General features: G+C 31.8%; 1 protein-coding gene across 3 annotated transcripts in view; it reads right to left on the reverse strand.

The window, feature by feature from the left end:
- Positions 1-2910: 2910 nt before the first annotated feature.
- The window catches only part of MGAT4C (MGAT4 family member C), a 283286-nt gene continuing 270884 nt past the window's right edge, over positions 2911-15312 (reverse strand). For all 3 annotated transcript variants that reach the window (XM_008004182.3, XM_073020982.1, XM_008004184.3), the window contains 3 exons: positions 13991-14143; positions 8450-8597; positions 2911-5364 (listed from right to left, as the gene is read on the reverse strand). In XM_008004182.3, the coding sequence (XP_008002373.1) occupies positions 4223-5364; positions 8450-8597; positions 13991-14137 (1437 nt within the window). In that variant the 5' untranslated portion in view covers positions 14138-14143 and the 3' untranslated portion in view covers positions 2911-4222. The remainder of the gene's footprint in view (positions 5365-8449; positions 8598-13990; positions 14144-15312) is intronic.

The raw sequence follows: 15312 nt of genomic DNA on the forward strand, positions 1-15312 counted from the left end.
ATGTAAATGGATTGAGGTTTCTTAAAACAGAAATGAATATTATTATTTGTAATGAGAGCACTAGGAGCAATTTTGATATTTTTGAAAAGGTTTCTAGAGTGATAAATTAGAATGACAGGAATATATGTTGATTTTAGAAAAGTGTTTATATAATTCCACATGACATTCTCCGGACAAAATATAAAAAGGAAGGCTGAGTAACATTTTTAAAGGGCAGTAAATCTTATAATTGTTATTGATTAGGATGAAGGCCTTTGGTAATGTTTTCCAGGGTCATATTCTGTTACATATACATGACATGGATAAAAAAGAAACCAATATTTACTGTGTGTTTAGTTTATGTTATCTCGATTCCACCTCTACAAGGAGCTACAATGTAAAATTGCTACCTTTAAAAACCTACGAGGTAAAATTATTCCTATTCACAGATGTAGAAACTGAGTTTCCAGAAAGTTAAGTAAATTTTCTCATATCTGGAGGCTAGTAATGCAGAACTGGGTGTCAAAATCACGTCTGCATGAACCTTCTGTTTTGTCTCCCATGAAGACAAAAAGCATGAATATAAAATTTGTTGAAACACAAAGCTAGGAAGGTGTAATAAGACATGGAATGACAGAAGCAAGATCTAGAAAGTTTGGGATCATGAATCAAAAGAAACAGGATAAAATTATCCTAAAATTAATATTAAATCCTACAAGAAACTCATCCAAATCAGCTGAATTTGTACAAAACGGTAAATCATTTTATCAGCAGATCCAATAATAAATATTATAAAGTTTAAGTGTGAGCTCTGTTACTCAGTAGTATGGTACCATTACTATACTGATGGATGTATTGCCAAGGAAAAGGAAGAGAATTACACACTGTCTCCTTCAATTGTTATATGACACTGGATGTACTGTTTTCAGTGTTAATCGTGGTATCATGTTCTTTGCCATAAACTTGTTGACAAATTGGCAAATATTGACAGGAAGTATGCTATTAGAGCATCTAAAAATATAGGTGCTTTCCCTACTGCATCATATATTATAATTTGCAAACGTTTGTTTCATTTATATACCATTATTATACAGAAAGGGTTTTCTATGATAGCATTATAAAAATTCCCAGAGAATACTGGCCCAGTAAGAAATGGAATGTTCAAAACTCATAGTATAGCTATATGAAAGAAATACATCTAAATGACACGTTGGTTTCCAAATTATATTTTCATACCTGGAAAATATCTACTTTATAAATAGCACAAGGTTACAGTTTTCAAAGAGTAGGAAAAAGTTCTTGCATTAACATATTTTATGTATGTTTTTGTATCCACATTTGTGATTTCCACTAAAATGTGTATTTTTAAAAAATGTGTATTTTCTGAATTTCATTGTGCTTTTACAAGACACGTTTTTCTTTGATGTTCATAAATGCTGAAAAGGCTCCCCTAAGGAGAATTTTAAGTGTAAGTAAGGTTTTTGGTCAGTTTAAATTATACAATTCTGAGGCATTATTTAAGGTACATACTGTATTTTTTGTTTGAAATCTGTCAGCATTTTATTTGTATGGCAATTAAATGACTCAACCACTCATGTCTCAAATGCCGGTCTTTGTCAATTGCTATTTTTAACAAAGAAAATTATATACATATATGTGTTATATATGTATATAAATATATAAACTTACAGCAAAAATGTTTAAAAATAGCAAATAGATTGAGTATAGTTAAACCTAATAATTGTATTTTTGTTTCTATGACTCTGAGACAAGATTACTAGACCCTTATTCAAAGTTTCTAAATATAGGAAATAGAACATCGGACCATGCTAAAAAAAAATGGTTCAGATTTTCTTTTGAAAGAGAAGAGTTATTTTTCCTCTTGACCCCTAATGAAGAAGCTTTATTTGTCAAGGGGTTTTCCTTAGAAAATTGACCCAATGTCAACTGTAAAGAAAGCACAGAAGATCCTTGGATGATTGACCAACTTATCCAAACACAGGTTTAGTAAAGAGAGGATATTAAGATAAAATGTGAAATGACCTCTCTGAGTCACATTTGTTTTCATAATTTCCTAGCAAACATCCAACTTCACTGCTACCCTCAGCAATCTTTCCTGAAATATTTTTAAGACTTTGATAGACACCAACAGCTGATCTTCAGAAAGTCATCCCCAGAAGAATATGTAAAATGTTACAACTCATTTCAGGGAGTCTGCCTAGCTCTTGATATTATGTATCTTTGGCATACAGTTGTGTATCTTTTATCATTGACAGTGAAGAAAATAATGCCATTTATAACTTCTGAGATATACACACAATGCTATCAACTAGCCAGTTAAAAAAGATAAGAAAAATAAAGAAAATAGAACATTTTTAGGTGTCTGGCAAGTATCCTCTAAATCAAGGTAAAGGCAATAGTTTAGTGGCAGTGTTCACATTTTCCTATGACTGTTAAGATTTAGATGCCTTACAAAATATTAATATTTAGACTTCTATGAAAGGTTCATTTTTCTTCTAACACTTTAGTAGCTGGATACAAAGAAAATATACAACAGCTGTTTATAAATGAAGAAAAAATTTCCATTTTTTATCCGAGTTTCTCATTTATTTGTAGAGAATGAATAAAATAAAAATATTCTAGTGTTGTTTGGGCCACAGCATACCAGTAAATCTCAAGGACTGTGTTTCAGTATGAAAAGGAAGAGCAGGAAGATTTTCTCATTCCTTCTTACTAGCAAAAGTCTAGCCTTCACACACACACCAACACACACACACTCAAAAACACACAGAGTCATCTATATAAACATGTACTTGAGTTTCTTGAACATATATGAAGCACCTTCCATTTCCTTTTATAATAAATCCCTGTTTTTGCTGTTCATTACAAAACAAAAAGGATGAAACAAGCTCAGGACATTCTGAAAACCAATGTCTTTAGGACACACTAAGGTGTCCTGAATTACTTTAATGGACACATTATAAAGACACACTCTCCAATCCCTATTAGGAAAAGTTTAGTCAAGTTTGCTTACTATTTGGGTACATATACCAAAAAAGTATCATTTAGGACATTATTTAGGATAATATTATTTATGCAAGAATTGTACCACCTATTTCCAGATGGTATAACTTATTATCTGAGAGTCACATAGCAAATACAACACAGAAAGCATAAACTGTGTCAGGAGAAATCATACGAGAAAAAGAGCATTGTCTGGTTATCAGAATATCAGATCTCTCATTCTGGCCTTGCTAGGAAATAGATCTTTGATTCCAGAAAAGTCAATTACTTTCTATGGTCCTTTATAATATACCCATTTAAATTCCAAAAAAAGTATATGATAAATCGCAATAATTTCAATCACATGGATTTTAATACAAAATGTATAAAATCAATTTCCCAAAATTTTCTGCATATACTGAAAATGTCTGTACGAATGAGCTAACTACTATAGGCCTTCCCTAATTTATTCTATTAAATGTGGGTACTTAATGTAACCTGAAAATATTGAGCTTAACTATTCTTTTCTCTTTTTTTGCAAAAGGGAAACTAGAAAAAGACAGCTTCCCCCAGAAAATTTATCAACAATAGGTGCTCAATTAAATATTTTTAAACAATGAACAATGTCCCCTTTCATATAAATAATCAGGGGAGATATATTTTTAAGTCTTTTTTTTTCTTTTTCCATAGCCTCACTTAACACAAAAAATATGTTGTAAAGACACCACTTCTATGAGGAGGTATTCATTGTAGATGTACAGAAGTCAATGGAAACCTAAGTTTACACACACACAAAAAAATTATCATTCCACCCAACTGTATATTCCCACAGATGCTTAATAAAAGCTATCTGATGATATAATGAATTATCGATTCTTGAGGAAGTATATACAGTTGATGACTAATTTTCAAAAACCATCAACCAACAAGCTAATTTGTTGATTTAAAATTTTTCATATTACCCTTTTGACAATCAGTTGAAATTTAAAAACTAAGAGCATTTAAATATATAAAGGAAAATAGCATTAGCTATAGACTTATATTCAACTTCAGACGTTAAAATAAATACAAGTGTGTATTAAGAGTAAAATTATGTCAACAGTGTATAAATGAAAACTACCAATGTAATTAATGTTTCTTTTAACATATCCCATCCATTGCTTTCCCTCCAAATGACAACGGTAGCAAAAGAGGAAACAGGAAGACCTGTTTCAGAAACTGAACATACTGATTTAATTGGCTAAGAAGTCCAAATGCTAATACTCCTAATAATTAGCCATTCCTTTTGTGTTTTGGTGACATATATCCTCATACAATGTATATCAAATGGAATTTTTTGATTCACACCTGACATTTCAAAGTTTCCATTTTTGAATTCTCCTAGTCTTAAGTAGGTAGAACATTGTCTCCTTCGTTTGCTAGGCATAACGTTTTCCCCAACATCTAGTGCTCCATGATGCAAAATATCATTTTGTCGATCTTCTGTTCCAGTATTTACTTTAATTTTTTTAATTATAATTGGATTTTCAAATACAATCACAAAAACATCTCCTGTTGAAGGTGGTTTCCCCCAAAAGTACTCGTCAACACTACTGTAAGCCTTGCTTGCTTCATAATTTTCAAACACATTCATGTTGGTGTACAGACTTGCAGGGGGGTTATCAGGAATGTCAAATGACTCCTCTTCAAAATCATCATCCTTTAGCTTATTCTCTGTCCCTTTGTATGATGAATAATAGCCCATGTGCTGAAAGAGAGATGGTTTAAAACGGATCACATTTTTCTGAGCCAAGAGACCCCGGAAATGAGTCAATAGCCAATCACAAGGCATTTCTTGATAAAACATTAATAAAAAATGTGCCAAACGTGGGAGATCATGAGAATGATACAGTTTACCAATGTAGCCAAGCTTAGAGAATTCAAGAGTTACCCAGTAAGTTCCTTCTAGGGATGCAATGACTTTCTTGATGGCAGTTAAGAAATTTTTTGAACACCGAACATCATCTTCAAGCATTACATAATAGTCAGAAGTATTGGCACAAAAATTAAGCAGAAAAGCATAATCTACGTTTTGCTTTGAACGAAATTTGACTCTATCTTCTGGATCATTGTAATTTCTTTTAAGGCCATCCAGGATTGGGTAATACTCCTCTGGGGCATGTATAACCATTAATCTTCCTGCAATAATATGGTGCGCAAATTTCTGTGTAATATCCTGGACCATGGCATCACGCCAGGAAGAATTAAAGTCTGCTAGATGAACCACCACTGAAATTTCTTTCAGTTCTTCGTAACTGGACTGCTCAAAAATTGACTTAATTGTCTCAAGTAAGTAGTTTCCTTTTTTTCGCTTTACTGAAGAAAGTCCAATTGTAAGATACCCTGCAAAAAAGATTTCAGAAAGAATACAAATGTGAACTAGAAATGCAGAAAAAGAAAAAGAGAGAAGATATTTATTCCTTAGACTTGCTACTTATTATGTATTAAGTAAATATAGTAAATGACTATGCACAGAACATTTTATGATGAAAGTAATAAGCTAAATATATAAAGGCTGTAAGTGCTTGGTACATAATTTATATTTTCTATGAAAAATAAATAGCATCTTAAGCATAATAATGTATGAGTCCTATTACTGTGAACATTTATTGATGAAATTGTAAAATGAAATGGTTTTAAGCGTTCTGCAGCTTAATATCCTCATATACGCCCACTAGAGAAGGTAGACAGGTATTTAGATAGCATGCAAGTTCCTTTTAAAAATAAAGTAAATAAAATGCTTTTTCTCTTTTGCAAAAAGAGAAGAGTATTCACAGTTAAGTCTGACAAATTAGTTTCAAATGATACAAAATAAAAATAAGGGTAAGTCTTTCAATCATCTTTAAATTTTTTATAGAACACCTCACATATTTTCAGTTTTCTTTTTTTTTTTTTTGCTCTCATTATCTTGTACTACACTTCATAATTGGACTTCACAATTTTATCCCGAAATGCACTTATTATATTAATTAGAAAGCAAACAATATTATAAGACACATTCAAAAAACTTTAATGCTACATTGTTCCAAGACACACAAGCATCACGTAAAAAAATTTTTGAAACGCATTTTATAGTAATTTTGCTTGAATAAATTTTTATTCAGACATTTAAAATCTAAAATTAGGAATTAGATATATTTAGAGAATAAAATAAAACCCTGAGAAAAGACAGCTTGCCTCTGAGAAGGGTTAGAAGTCTTTCTATTAAAATATTTTTTAAAGCTCATTCTCATATGAATCAGAATTGAATAACATTTCTAAGCCACTATTTAGAAAATGGGGAAATCTATATACAACAAGATCATTGTTTTAATACAGGCACCTGTATAATGTGGTTTGTATGATACTGAAAAAAGTCCCATTCAAAAAAAGAATTCTTACTAGTTCATCAGAGAGGTTGTGATTTACACATTTCATTTAAATACCTTGGCTTACAACTCAGACTTCTATTGAAACACAATATGTTATCTAGTACCATTAAACTTGAAGCCACCAAACTTCATTAATAATAATAGTCAACGCTTATGAAATACTGTCTACATAAGAGGCAGGAGTTTGGGCATTTTATCTGTAATATGCATCTTAAATGTTCAAAACGGTCTTTTGGGGTAGGTTTGCTATTACCATCATTCTGCTTTACAGATGAGGACACTAGGTCATGGTGAGATGATGTGACTCATGCAAAGTGGTACACTTAGTAGGTGATGTTGTGTCAGGATTCAAAGTGTCCCACTCTTTTATCCTCTGTGTTACATTGCCTCTGGTAGAAAGCAGTTGGCATGTGTGCCAATAAACGTTGGTAAATTTAGCACGGGAAAGGGAAATCAGTAATGTTCAAGCCAAGGTGGTGTAACAGAGATGAAAAATGAATGGCAGTCTTAGACAATTAGAAAGAAGCCTAAGAACAGTAGACATTTCAAATGGTAGAATGAAAGGAAATGAGATCTAAAGAAATCTAAATTAATTTAACAATTTCCTCAACCTAGTGATAATAAATACGCTCACATAAACAAGTCTTACACGAGAGGCCAATTTTTGTGGTCTCCACATAATTTATTAAGATCATGATAGCACTGTATTTTATTCTAAGATTCATGGTTTTTGTTTTTGTTTTTTTGAAATGGAGTCTTGCTCTGTCGCCCAGGCTGGAACGCAGTTCCACCTCCCAGGTTCAGGCGATTCTGCTGTTTCGGCCTCCTCAGCCTCCCGAGTAGCTGGAATTACAGGTGTACACGATCATGCCCAGCTAATTTTTGTATTTTTAGTAAAGAAGGGATTTCACTATGTTGGCCAGGCTGGTCTTGAACTCCTGGCCTCAAGTGATTCACTCTCCTTGGCCTCCCAAAGTGCTGGGATTATAGGCATGAGCCACCAAACCCAGCCTAAGATGTATATTTTACGCATTGAAACATTTAAAAATCAGGCTGCATACTGCAATCAATAGCGTTATAATTAAAATTGGTAATGCTTATATTTTCTTAGTGGTATGCTAATTAGATAATGGTACTTTTTGTAAGCTATGGTGTCTTAGAAATGTAGTATGTCATTTCTTGGCTCCAATTTTTTTTTTTTTTTTTTTTTTACCAGATTGTAGTGTGTTCAACAGTTTCCTCCAAAAATTCATGTCTACTTGGAACCTCAGAATGTAATTTTATTAGTAAATTTGATCTTTGCAGATATAATTAGTTAAGGATCTTGAGATGCAATAATTCTGGATTTAGATGTGGACTCTAAATTCAGTAACTTGTGTCTTTATAAAAAGAGGACAAGACACAGAAAGACAAGGAGAAGGCCACTGATGATGGAGGCAGGAATTGGAGTGATGCTGCAAAGCCAAAGAGTACCAGAAGCGAAGCCACCGGAAGCTGAAAGAGGCGAGGATTCTCCCTTAGAACTTTTGGAGGGAGGAAGTGGGGCCCTGCCAGCACCTTGATTTCAACCTCTGGCTTCCAGAACCATGAGAGAATAAATTGCTCTTTTTTTAAAGCCAGTTACTTTGTGGTAATTCGTTATGGCAGACCTAGGAAACTAAAACACTGAGTTTCATTAATTAAAAAGTTGTGGCAAGTCATAAAACCAAACTGTTAGAGGTTAAAAAACGTAGCAATATGAACATAGAAATTTTTTAAAAGTTACCTTCTAAATTTTAAAGTAAATTGATTTTTTTCTAGTCACTCTACAACATCCTACAACAAAATCTCAAAAGACTCACGATTAGGCATTTTATTTAATTTTTTTGTTATTAAAGGTACTGGGTCAATGAGTATAGTAGTTGGCAATTTGTGAAGAAACATTGAAGTTTTCTCCAAATAATTTATTATATGAGTAAAGCCCTTAAGCCTTTTTACTATACATGTGAAACAAATTATCATTATTTTAATGCAAAATATTTTTTGTATTCCTTATTTAAATGCTTAAGGATACTTACGCTTTCTTTGTAAAGGTGTGGCAGCTAGGTAGCGATAGGTGACATTTATGGCTCCTGAGAAATTAGACAAATCCTTAAAAGTATGAACATAGCGTTCTGAATTCAGTTGATGTGTGGATGTTTCCCTTATAAGTTGTTTGTCTCCTTCCTAAATGCCAAGAAAGAGGCAAGAAAAATACATAAATAATAGATGGTCATGGATTAAATAAAGTTTCTTTTTTACACAATAAATGTATGACTACAATATATAGTATGCAGGGTTATATAAACCTCAATTACTGACATCATAAGCTATAGCTCATCATCACTCACCTCATTTTTTACCTGGAGGTTCTGCTCCAGTAGCTCGCTGGCCTATTTTACTGTATATACAATTACACTTGTTTTTCTACAGGACCCATTAATAAAGGCAATCTATTAAAAAAAGAATTGCTACATGAAAACTCCCACTGCCATTATGCTACTTTTCAAATTTTTGACAATTATTTAGGGATCTCAAAATTGACAGTAACCTATTTTATAGTTTAATTTAAGGCTAGTTCCTACCATATTGCCTGATTTACTCTTCTTCAAGCACTCTCAGATAAAAAGATCACAGTGTCTCCATGATTATGAAACTACAGGAATGATTAGGAAGATGCAGTAGTGGACATAATATTTGCATTTTGGATACTTTATTAAATAAGTCACTTATGTGGCTACTATCTATCTGTTGAGAAGAGCTAGTTACGGGTGATATGGCAGTAATTTTTTTCATATATCCTAAAGTAACCTCAAATAGGACACATTTGCACCAAATTAAGGTAATGTGTAGAGATCTAGAACTAATACTTCTCATGATAGTTTCTGTGTGTGTGAGAGAGAGAGAGATTCTATTGGATGTAATGCCCAATCCTTTCATATTTTAGATCCATTTTATTTATTTGGTGTTGGATTTTGCATGTCATTAAATCTTCAGGAAGGTTAATAGTCAAGAAAACATATTCATATTCAGATTAAAATATGTCCTTTACCCATTAATTGTCCTTCTTTGATATAATCTAAATGGTAAATTTTGATTATCTAATCATCATTTGATCAAGCCTTTATTGGTCATACACTATTAGGAAAATGACTATTTGTTTGACTCAGACGTGATTTACTAGAATTGGTAGAATACGTTTGAGAACAACCTAATTAGAAAGAAATGTTTGTCTCTCTCTCTTTTTTTTCAAAATGTGCACTCTACTATGTGGTTTTATTCATTTATTTTAATTAATTTTTTTTGAGATGGAGTCTGGATCTGTTGCCCAGGCTGGAGTGCAGTGGCATGATCTCAACTCACTGCAGCCTCCGCCTCCTGGGTTCAAGCCATTCTCTTGCCTCAGTCTCCCAAGTAGCTGGGATTACAGGCACACACCACCAGGCCCAGCTAATTTTAGTATTTTTTAGTAGAGACTACATTTCGCCATGTTGGCCAGGCTGGTCTCAACCTCCTGACCTCAAGTGATCCACTCAGCTTGGCCTCCCAAAGTGCTGGGATTATAGGTGTGAGCCAGTGCACCTGGCCTTATGTGGATTTATTTTATTCAGTATAGAAAGTCAAGCTAGGCATGTGCTAGCTATTAAGACTATAGAGAAAGTAAATGGATTAAATAACTTTGGTCCTGCTATTTTTTTCTGTGGTCAAAATGTTAATTAAAGCCTTGTTCTAAAAAATTAGACAAAGCTCAGATACAAGTTTGACAACGAAAACATTCAATACTTCGCATCAATCTCAAGTGCCAGTGAAAAAGATGACTAACTCAAACTTTCAAATCTATGGCCAGACGTGACTATTCTTAGAATGAAAACTGAAAGTAGGGATCTTAACTAGAGGCTTCCAATATGGTCCTTACTAAATCAAGATTCATTCTGAATATCTTTTCTGTATATCCAATTATGTTTATAAATCTAAATTTGGTATTTAATAGTGTATTTCTCTATTTTATACTGCCTCTGATAATTTGGACCAAGAAATACTTTAGTCCTTTATAAGGTTCACAATGTGTAAAAGTGTGACTTTGTGTGGCTTTTACACAATGCCGTGGGTAAAAACCATAAACTTTCAAAGTACTTGAGATTAAACCTTAGATTCTAAATTACTTAGAAATATACTAATTGACTATCCACTGAATTCTGATTATTTCAAGTTCTTTATACATAAATATTTTCATTGGTGTCTATCTGCAAACCTATAAAACATCATTAAAGTTTAAAATAAACAAATTTAGAACTGCCAAAAAGTAACTAGTGACTCAATTTAGTATCAATTATTTTAATAGTAATGTAATGGTGTACATAATTAATAATGCCTGGAAGAAATTTCTATAAAAAGTACAGTACTTACAGCACTAAATTCATTTTACCATTCTGTTCTTAGTTGATGTTACATTCTAAAGTAGGTGCAGGATATTGAATATCTCTTTAAAAATTCTATCCTGAACACATAAAATCTAGAAATTTTGTGTTATAAGATGGAGTGCATTCAGCCTGATTTAAGGACATAACAGAATATAAAAAGAAATGGAACTTATATGAAATCACTTTATTACATTCTCAAGAACAAGCTTTTTTACACTTTTCAGCATAAATAAATAATGCAACTTTCACCTGAGTCAGCCTTGTTGGCTGCTTTCCAGAGGCATCTACCTGAACAGTCAGGATCTCCCTGGATACCTTCTTTCTGTAGCTACTATGCTGTAGTATATTTCTCAGTAATAAGACAAGGCTTTACGACAATCATTTTCTGGAAAGGAATGCAATTCAATGAACTAGCTACAGACTAAATATATACCCTTGTGGCTACTTTGAAGATGTTCACAGCCAAGAGGCTAAGTTGATTGGGCATGCAGTGTCTCTTCTACTTAGTTTGCCTTGTAACAGTGTTTGTCTCTTACACTAAGCACAGCTTCCTTTTTCACTTAAAGGCACATATATCTCTAATACATAAGCAAATATGCTAAACTGCTAATATGCCTAGGGTTTCAGGCCACAAATGGATTTTCTAACAAAAAGAGGAGAATAGAATGTGTTAACTAACTCCAGAGACCTTACTAGTTCTAACTATCCACCTGATATCTCCAAGGTAGAAGTATTATTTCCCAGTATTTAAAAAGGAAGACGAAAAAGAAAGACCTACTAATGTCTGTGCTTAGCAAATTGCATACATTGTGATAATCGGGAAGAAAGAAGAAAAAATGAGTTCAGATAATTTTATAAAAAAATGAAATAAACACAGCTAAAAAGATCAAAAGGGAGATGTGTTAAAAAGAAATTGCTTTATATTCTTGGAAGAGGCCAGTTTCCCATGGATATTATTCAATTTTGGAAGAATAATTATAATGCAATTTAATATTAATCACTGAAAAAGTTTTCAATTTATAGCCATGAAGCAAAATTCAGCTAAAATGCAATTTGGTTAAAAAACATCAGTCAGTAAATAGTAAATTGTTAAATAATAATAATACTATCATCAAACATAGAACAAGGGATGAGTGCTGGAATTTAGCAATCATTTTAACTCATTTTTTCCAACTTTTGTAAGTATTTTAAAATAATAACTTTTAAAAGCTAAGAAGCAATCTGTTTTCTGCACCTGGACTGATTTGTAAATTTAAGTAGATATATTCCTAATACAATCAGAGAAATTTCATTGAGAAAGTAGCTTTAGTAGAAGAGCTACTTCATTAAATCATACTATCTACATTTGATGGCTAGGACCAATGTTTAAATAGCACTGTAAAAATTTGCAAAACAGGAAAATAGCATTTTAGTTTCTAATTGACATAAACTCTACTACTTCTTACTCATTTTACAGTGAATTTAAACAGGTTCTATTTCAAGACACAAGGGCGTTTGGCACATTCAATGGTCCTTTGGGTTTGTTGAAAGTGAAAGATTAAAATTGCACTGGAAACTGCCTTTTAAATTCAATGAGTCATTGAACATAGCAAGCCTCCAAACAATAACATGTGTTTGATTTACAAGATTTTATTTACTTCTACCAGTAGACACAGAATCAACAAATATATTTTTATTATAAAATTGAATCATTAATCAAGAGAATCTCTAGTTAACTTGTGATGTTTCATTATCTTAAGAAAAAAATAGCAAGAACACATGGGCCTTGTTCTGTTGTCCTTATTATATCTCACATAACTAATAGGTTTTAAAAATATTCAAAAAAGCATAACGTTAGTATGTTTCTCCTATTTGCTAAGTTTGCCTAAATGATGCCTACTCAAATCCTGTTTAATCTTTGGTGATTTCAACCATTGTGCATCGAATGTGTACAGAAACACGAAGGGTCCACAACATCAGAACTGCTATTTGAAGACAAAAAGCCTAGGCAAAGTCAAAATCTAGGATTCTGGCACAATTTCACCATCAAAGAACAGAGCTAAAGGATGCAAGATGTTTTACAGAGGACTTCTTAGGAATATATGTACCAACCAACAAATATGGTTGGATCATAGGATATAGCATAGTATCTGGCAAACAATAGTTAATAAATCATCTAAAGTGTTTTTTTTTTTTTTTGAAATACTCTGTCTCTTTTAAGACACTAATTTAAACTCTCAGCATTTTTGCATGTGAAAATCACTTTTTAGTTCCTGTTAGTTGTAAAGGTTTTGATTTCTGAAATATGTAAACTGTAATCAGGTTTTGATTTTCTGAAATCTATAAATATTAATAATAACATACAAATTAGGACAGATATTTTAGGCTCCATTAAGATAGAAAAAGTGAATAGCAATAATGTCTATATTAATCTTATCAGATATGAAATGATGTGACAATAACAATAAGAAAAAAAGTCAAAACTAGCACATTAATTTTCATAATTAGTCAGAATAAGCCCTTTTGCATATTGTCATATTTTCCCTAAAAAAAACCTATTCATATGTAATCACCTACCAATATTTGGCATCTCATTTTAACTACTGAATAATTTACACATCAATATCTTTATCTCTTGAGATCTTTTCAGTGGGTATAAATATAAAACAGAGTGGCCATCTAGGTCTATTCAAAATCCAAATAAGATATTACACATTGTAATAAAATATTACTTATACAAATAGCACAATTAAAAAGCATTGTTAATTAGACAATGGAATTTTGAAAATTTCAGTGATAATATAGAAAAGTAGAGGAAGCAAGGAGTAATACTTTCTAATCAGATTTCGTTCATTCTATACATTTCAAATGGAAAACCCAAAATCTTAATGGTTCCACATAATATTAATTCTGCATAGTGATGATAGCTAACTTATTTGTAATTATATGTACACACTTGGAGCACAAACTAAACAGCATTAAAAATATTGGAAAATAATTCAATACAAGTGTAATGTTGATGTATGGTTAATATAAAAAATAGACAATATACATGTTATAATTTTGCTCAAACTAAGTCTTCTCCAATAGCTTGAGACTGAAGTTAGATTACAGTGGGACTATTTCTTGTTTGACTTATGCCTTATTTTGAAGAAAAGACAATTAACCACCAAAACTTACCAGAACATAGCTATCTTCAATGTACAAGTTCATAAAAAGGAGAAAAATGACAAGAACTCCCAAGAATGACACTGTGGAACGTTTTCGCAGGCATCTCATTTTATCAAGTATTTCAAAAATATGTTTCATTTGATGAAATTTAAACATTCTCTTCTGTGGAAAAGAGGCACAGAATTACTAGCAGTTGGTTTTGGATGAAAATATTTCTTTATCAGATATATAGAAGTCAGGTCCTTGTAAAATCTTATCTTTCAAATGTTTGAATTAAAATTCTGTTCCCAATTTCAAACATAAGTTTGGCACAGATCATTAATTAATATATAAACATAAGATCAATGCAGTGGTTTATATTGATGTGAGTAAATAAAAATAAAAAGCAAGCCTCATAGTTACTGATGAAAAAAAGACGAACTTTGGTCATAATAATGTAAAAAAACAGGCCTCTGATGAGAAACAGTACAAAAGCCCAACAGAAAAACAGTCAAGTCCACTGTCATCAGTGAGGTATAACTGTAAGGTAATATTTACCTCTCATATTGTAGCATAATGAAAATGAAAAAAAGCAGAATTATGGACCTAATATTAATCTCAGAGTAGATGTCAACTGAAAATATTTAACTGGGAATCTGGGTGGAGTAAAGAAAAGTGACAAAGAAGTTAAGGCTGTGGGGTAAATCCAAACACATGTTTGAAAGCTTCTGGGTTACAATTGTTTTGCTTATTTTTCCAATGATTCTTGTTAAATCAGGGCGAATCCTGTAGTATTATATTAACATTTCCTTGATATCTACTAATTAGTAGTTCAGCTGTTTGAAATAATTCATGTACTACACAAAGGCAAAATGAGAGTCAGAATGATTTGTGAAAACCTAATTTAAAAAATTTTACTCTTTTCTATTTTGTATTATTTTCCAACCAAAGATTCCTTTACATTATTCACTGTTTTATAAAAAAGTATAAACATATCTGAAGTGCTCAACGAACTAGAAAAGTCACAATTTGTCTAAAATCAACACATTGATAACCTGAAAATAGAGCCATTTAGAGTTGTGTAATGAATCTCCTTGGGTTTATCTTTATGATGAAGTATTTATGTGTAAGGAAGACTTTAGAAAGTGAAAAATGTTTGTCCCCTATAATCTTAGAACTATGCCTACAACATAGCTGGCAAATCTTCTCTTCAATGAATTAATGTAAGGGAGAATTCATGGGTCCTTATAAATTATAGTAAAAATATTAAAAATTAGAAGACAGTCTTAATATATGTGAAGAACAAAATAATTCTAAAAAATAAAGAATTATGAAAATGTTATACCTATTAC

This window comes from Chlorocebus sabaeus, chromosome 11 (genome assembly GCF_047675955.1).
Source record: "Chlorocebus sabaeus isolate Y175 chromosome 11, mChlSab1.0.hap1, whole genome shotgun sequence".
Classification (NCBI taxonomy): domain Eukaryota; kingdom Metazoa; phylum Chordata; class Mammalia; order Primates; family Cercopithecidae; genus Chlorocebus; species Chlorocebus sabaeus.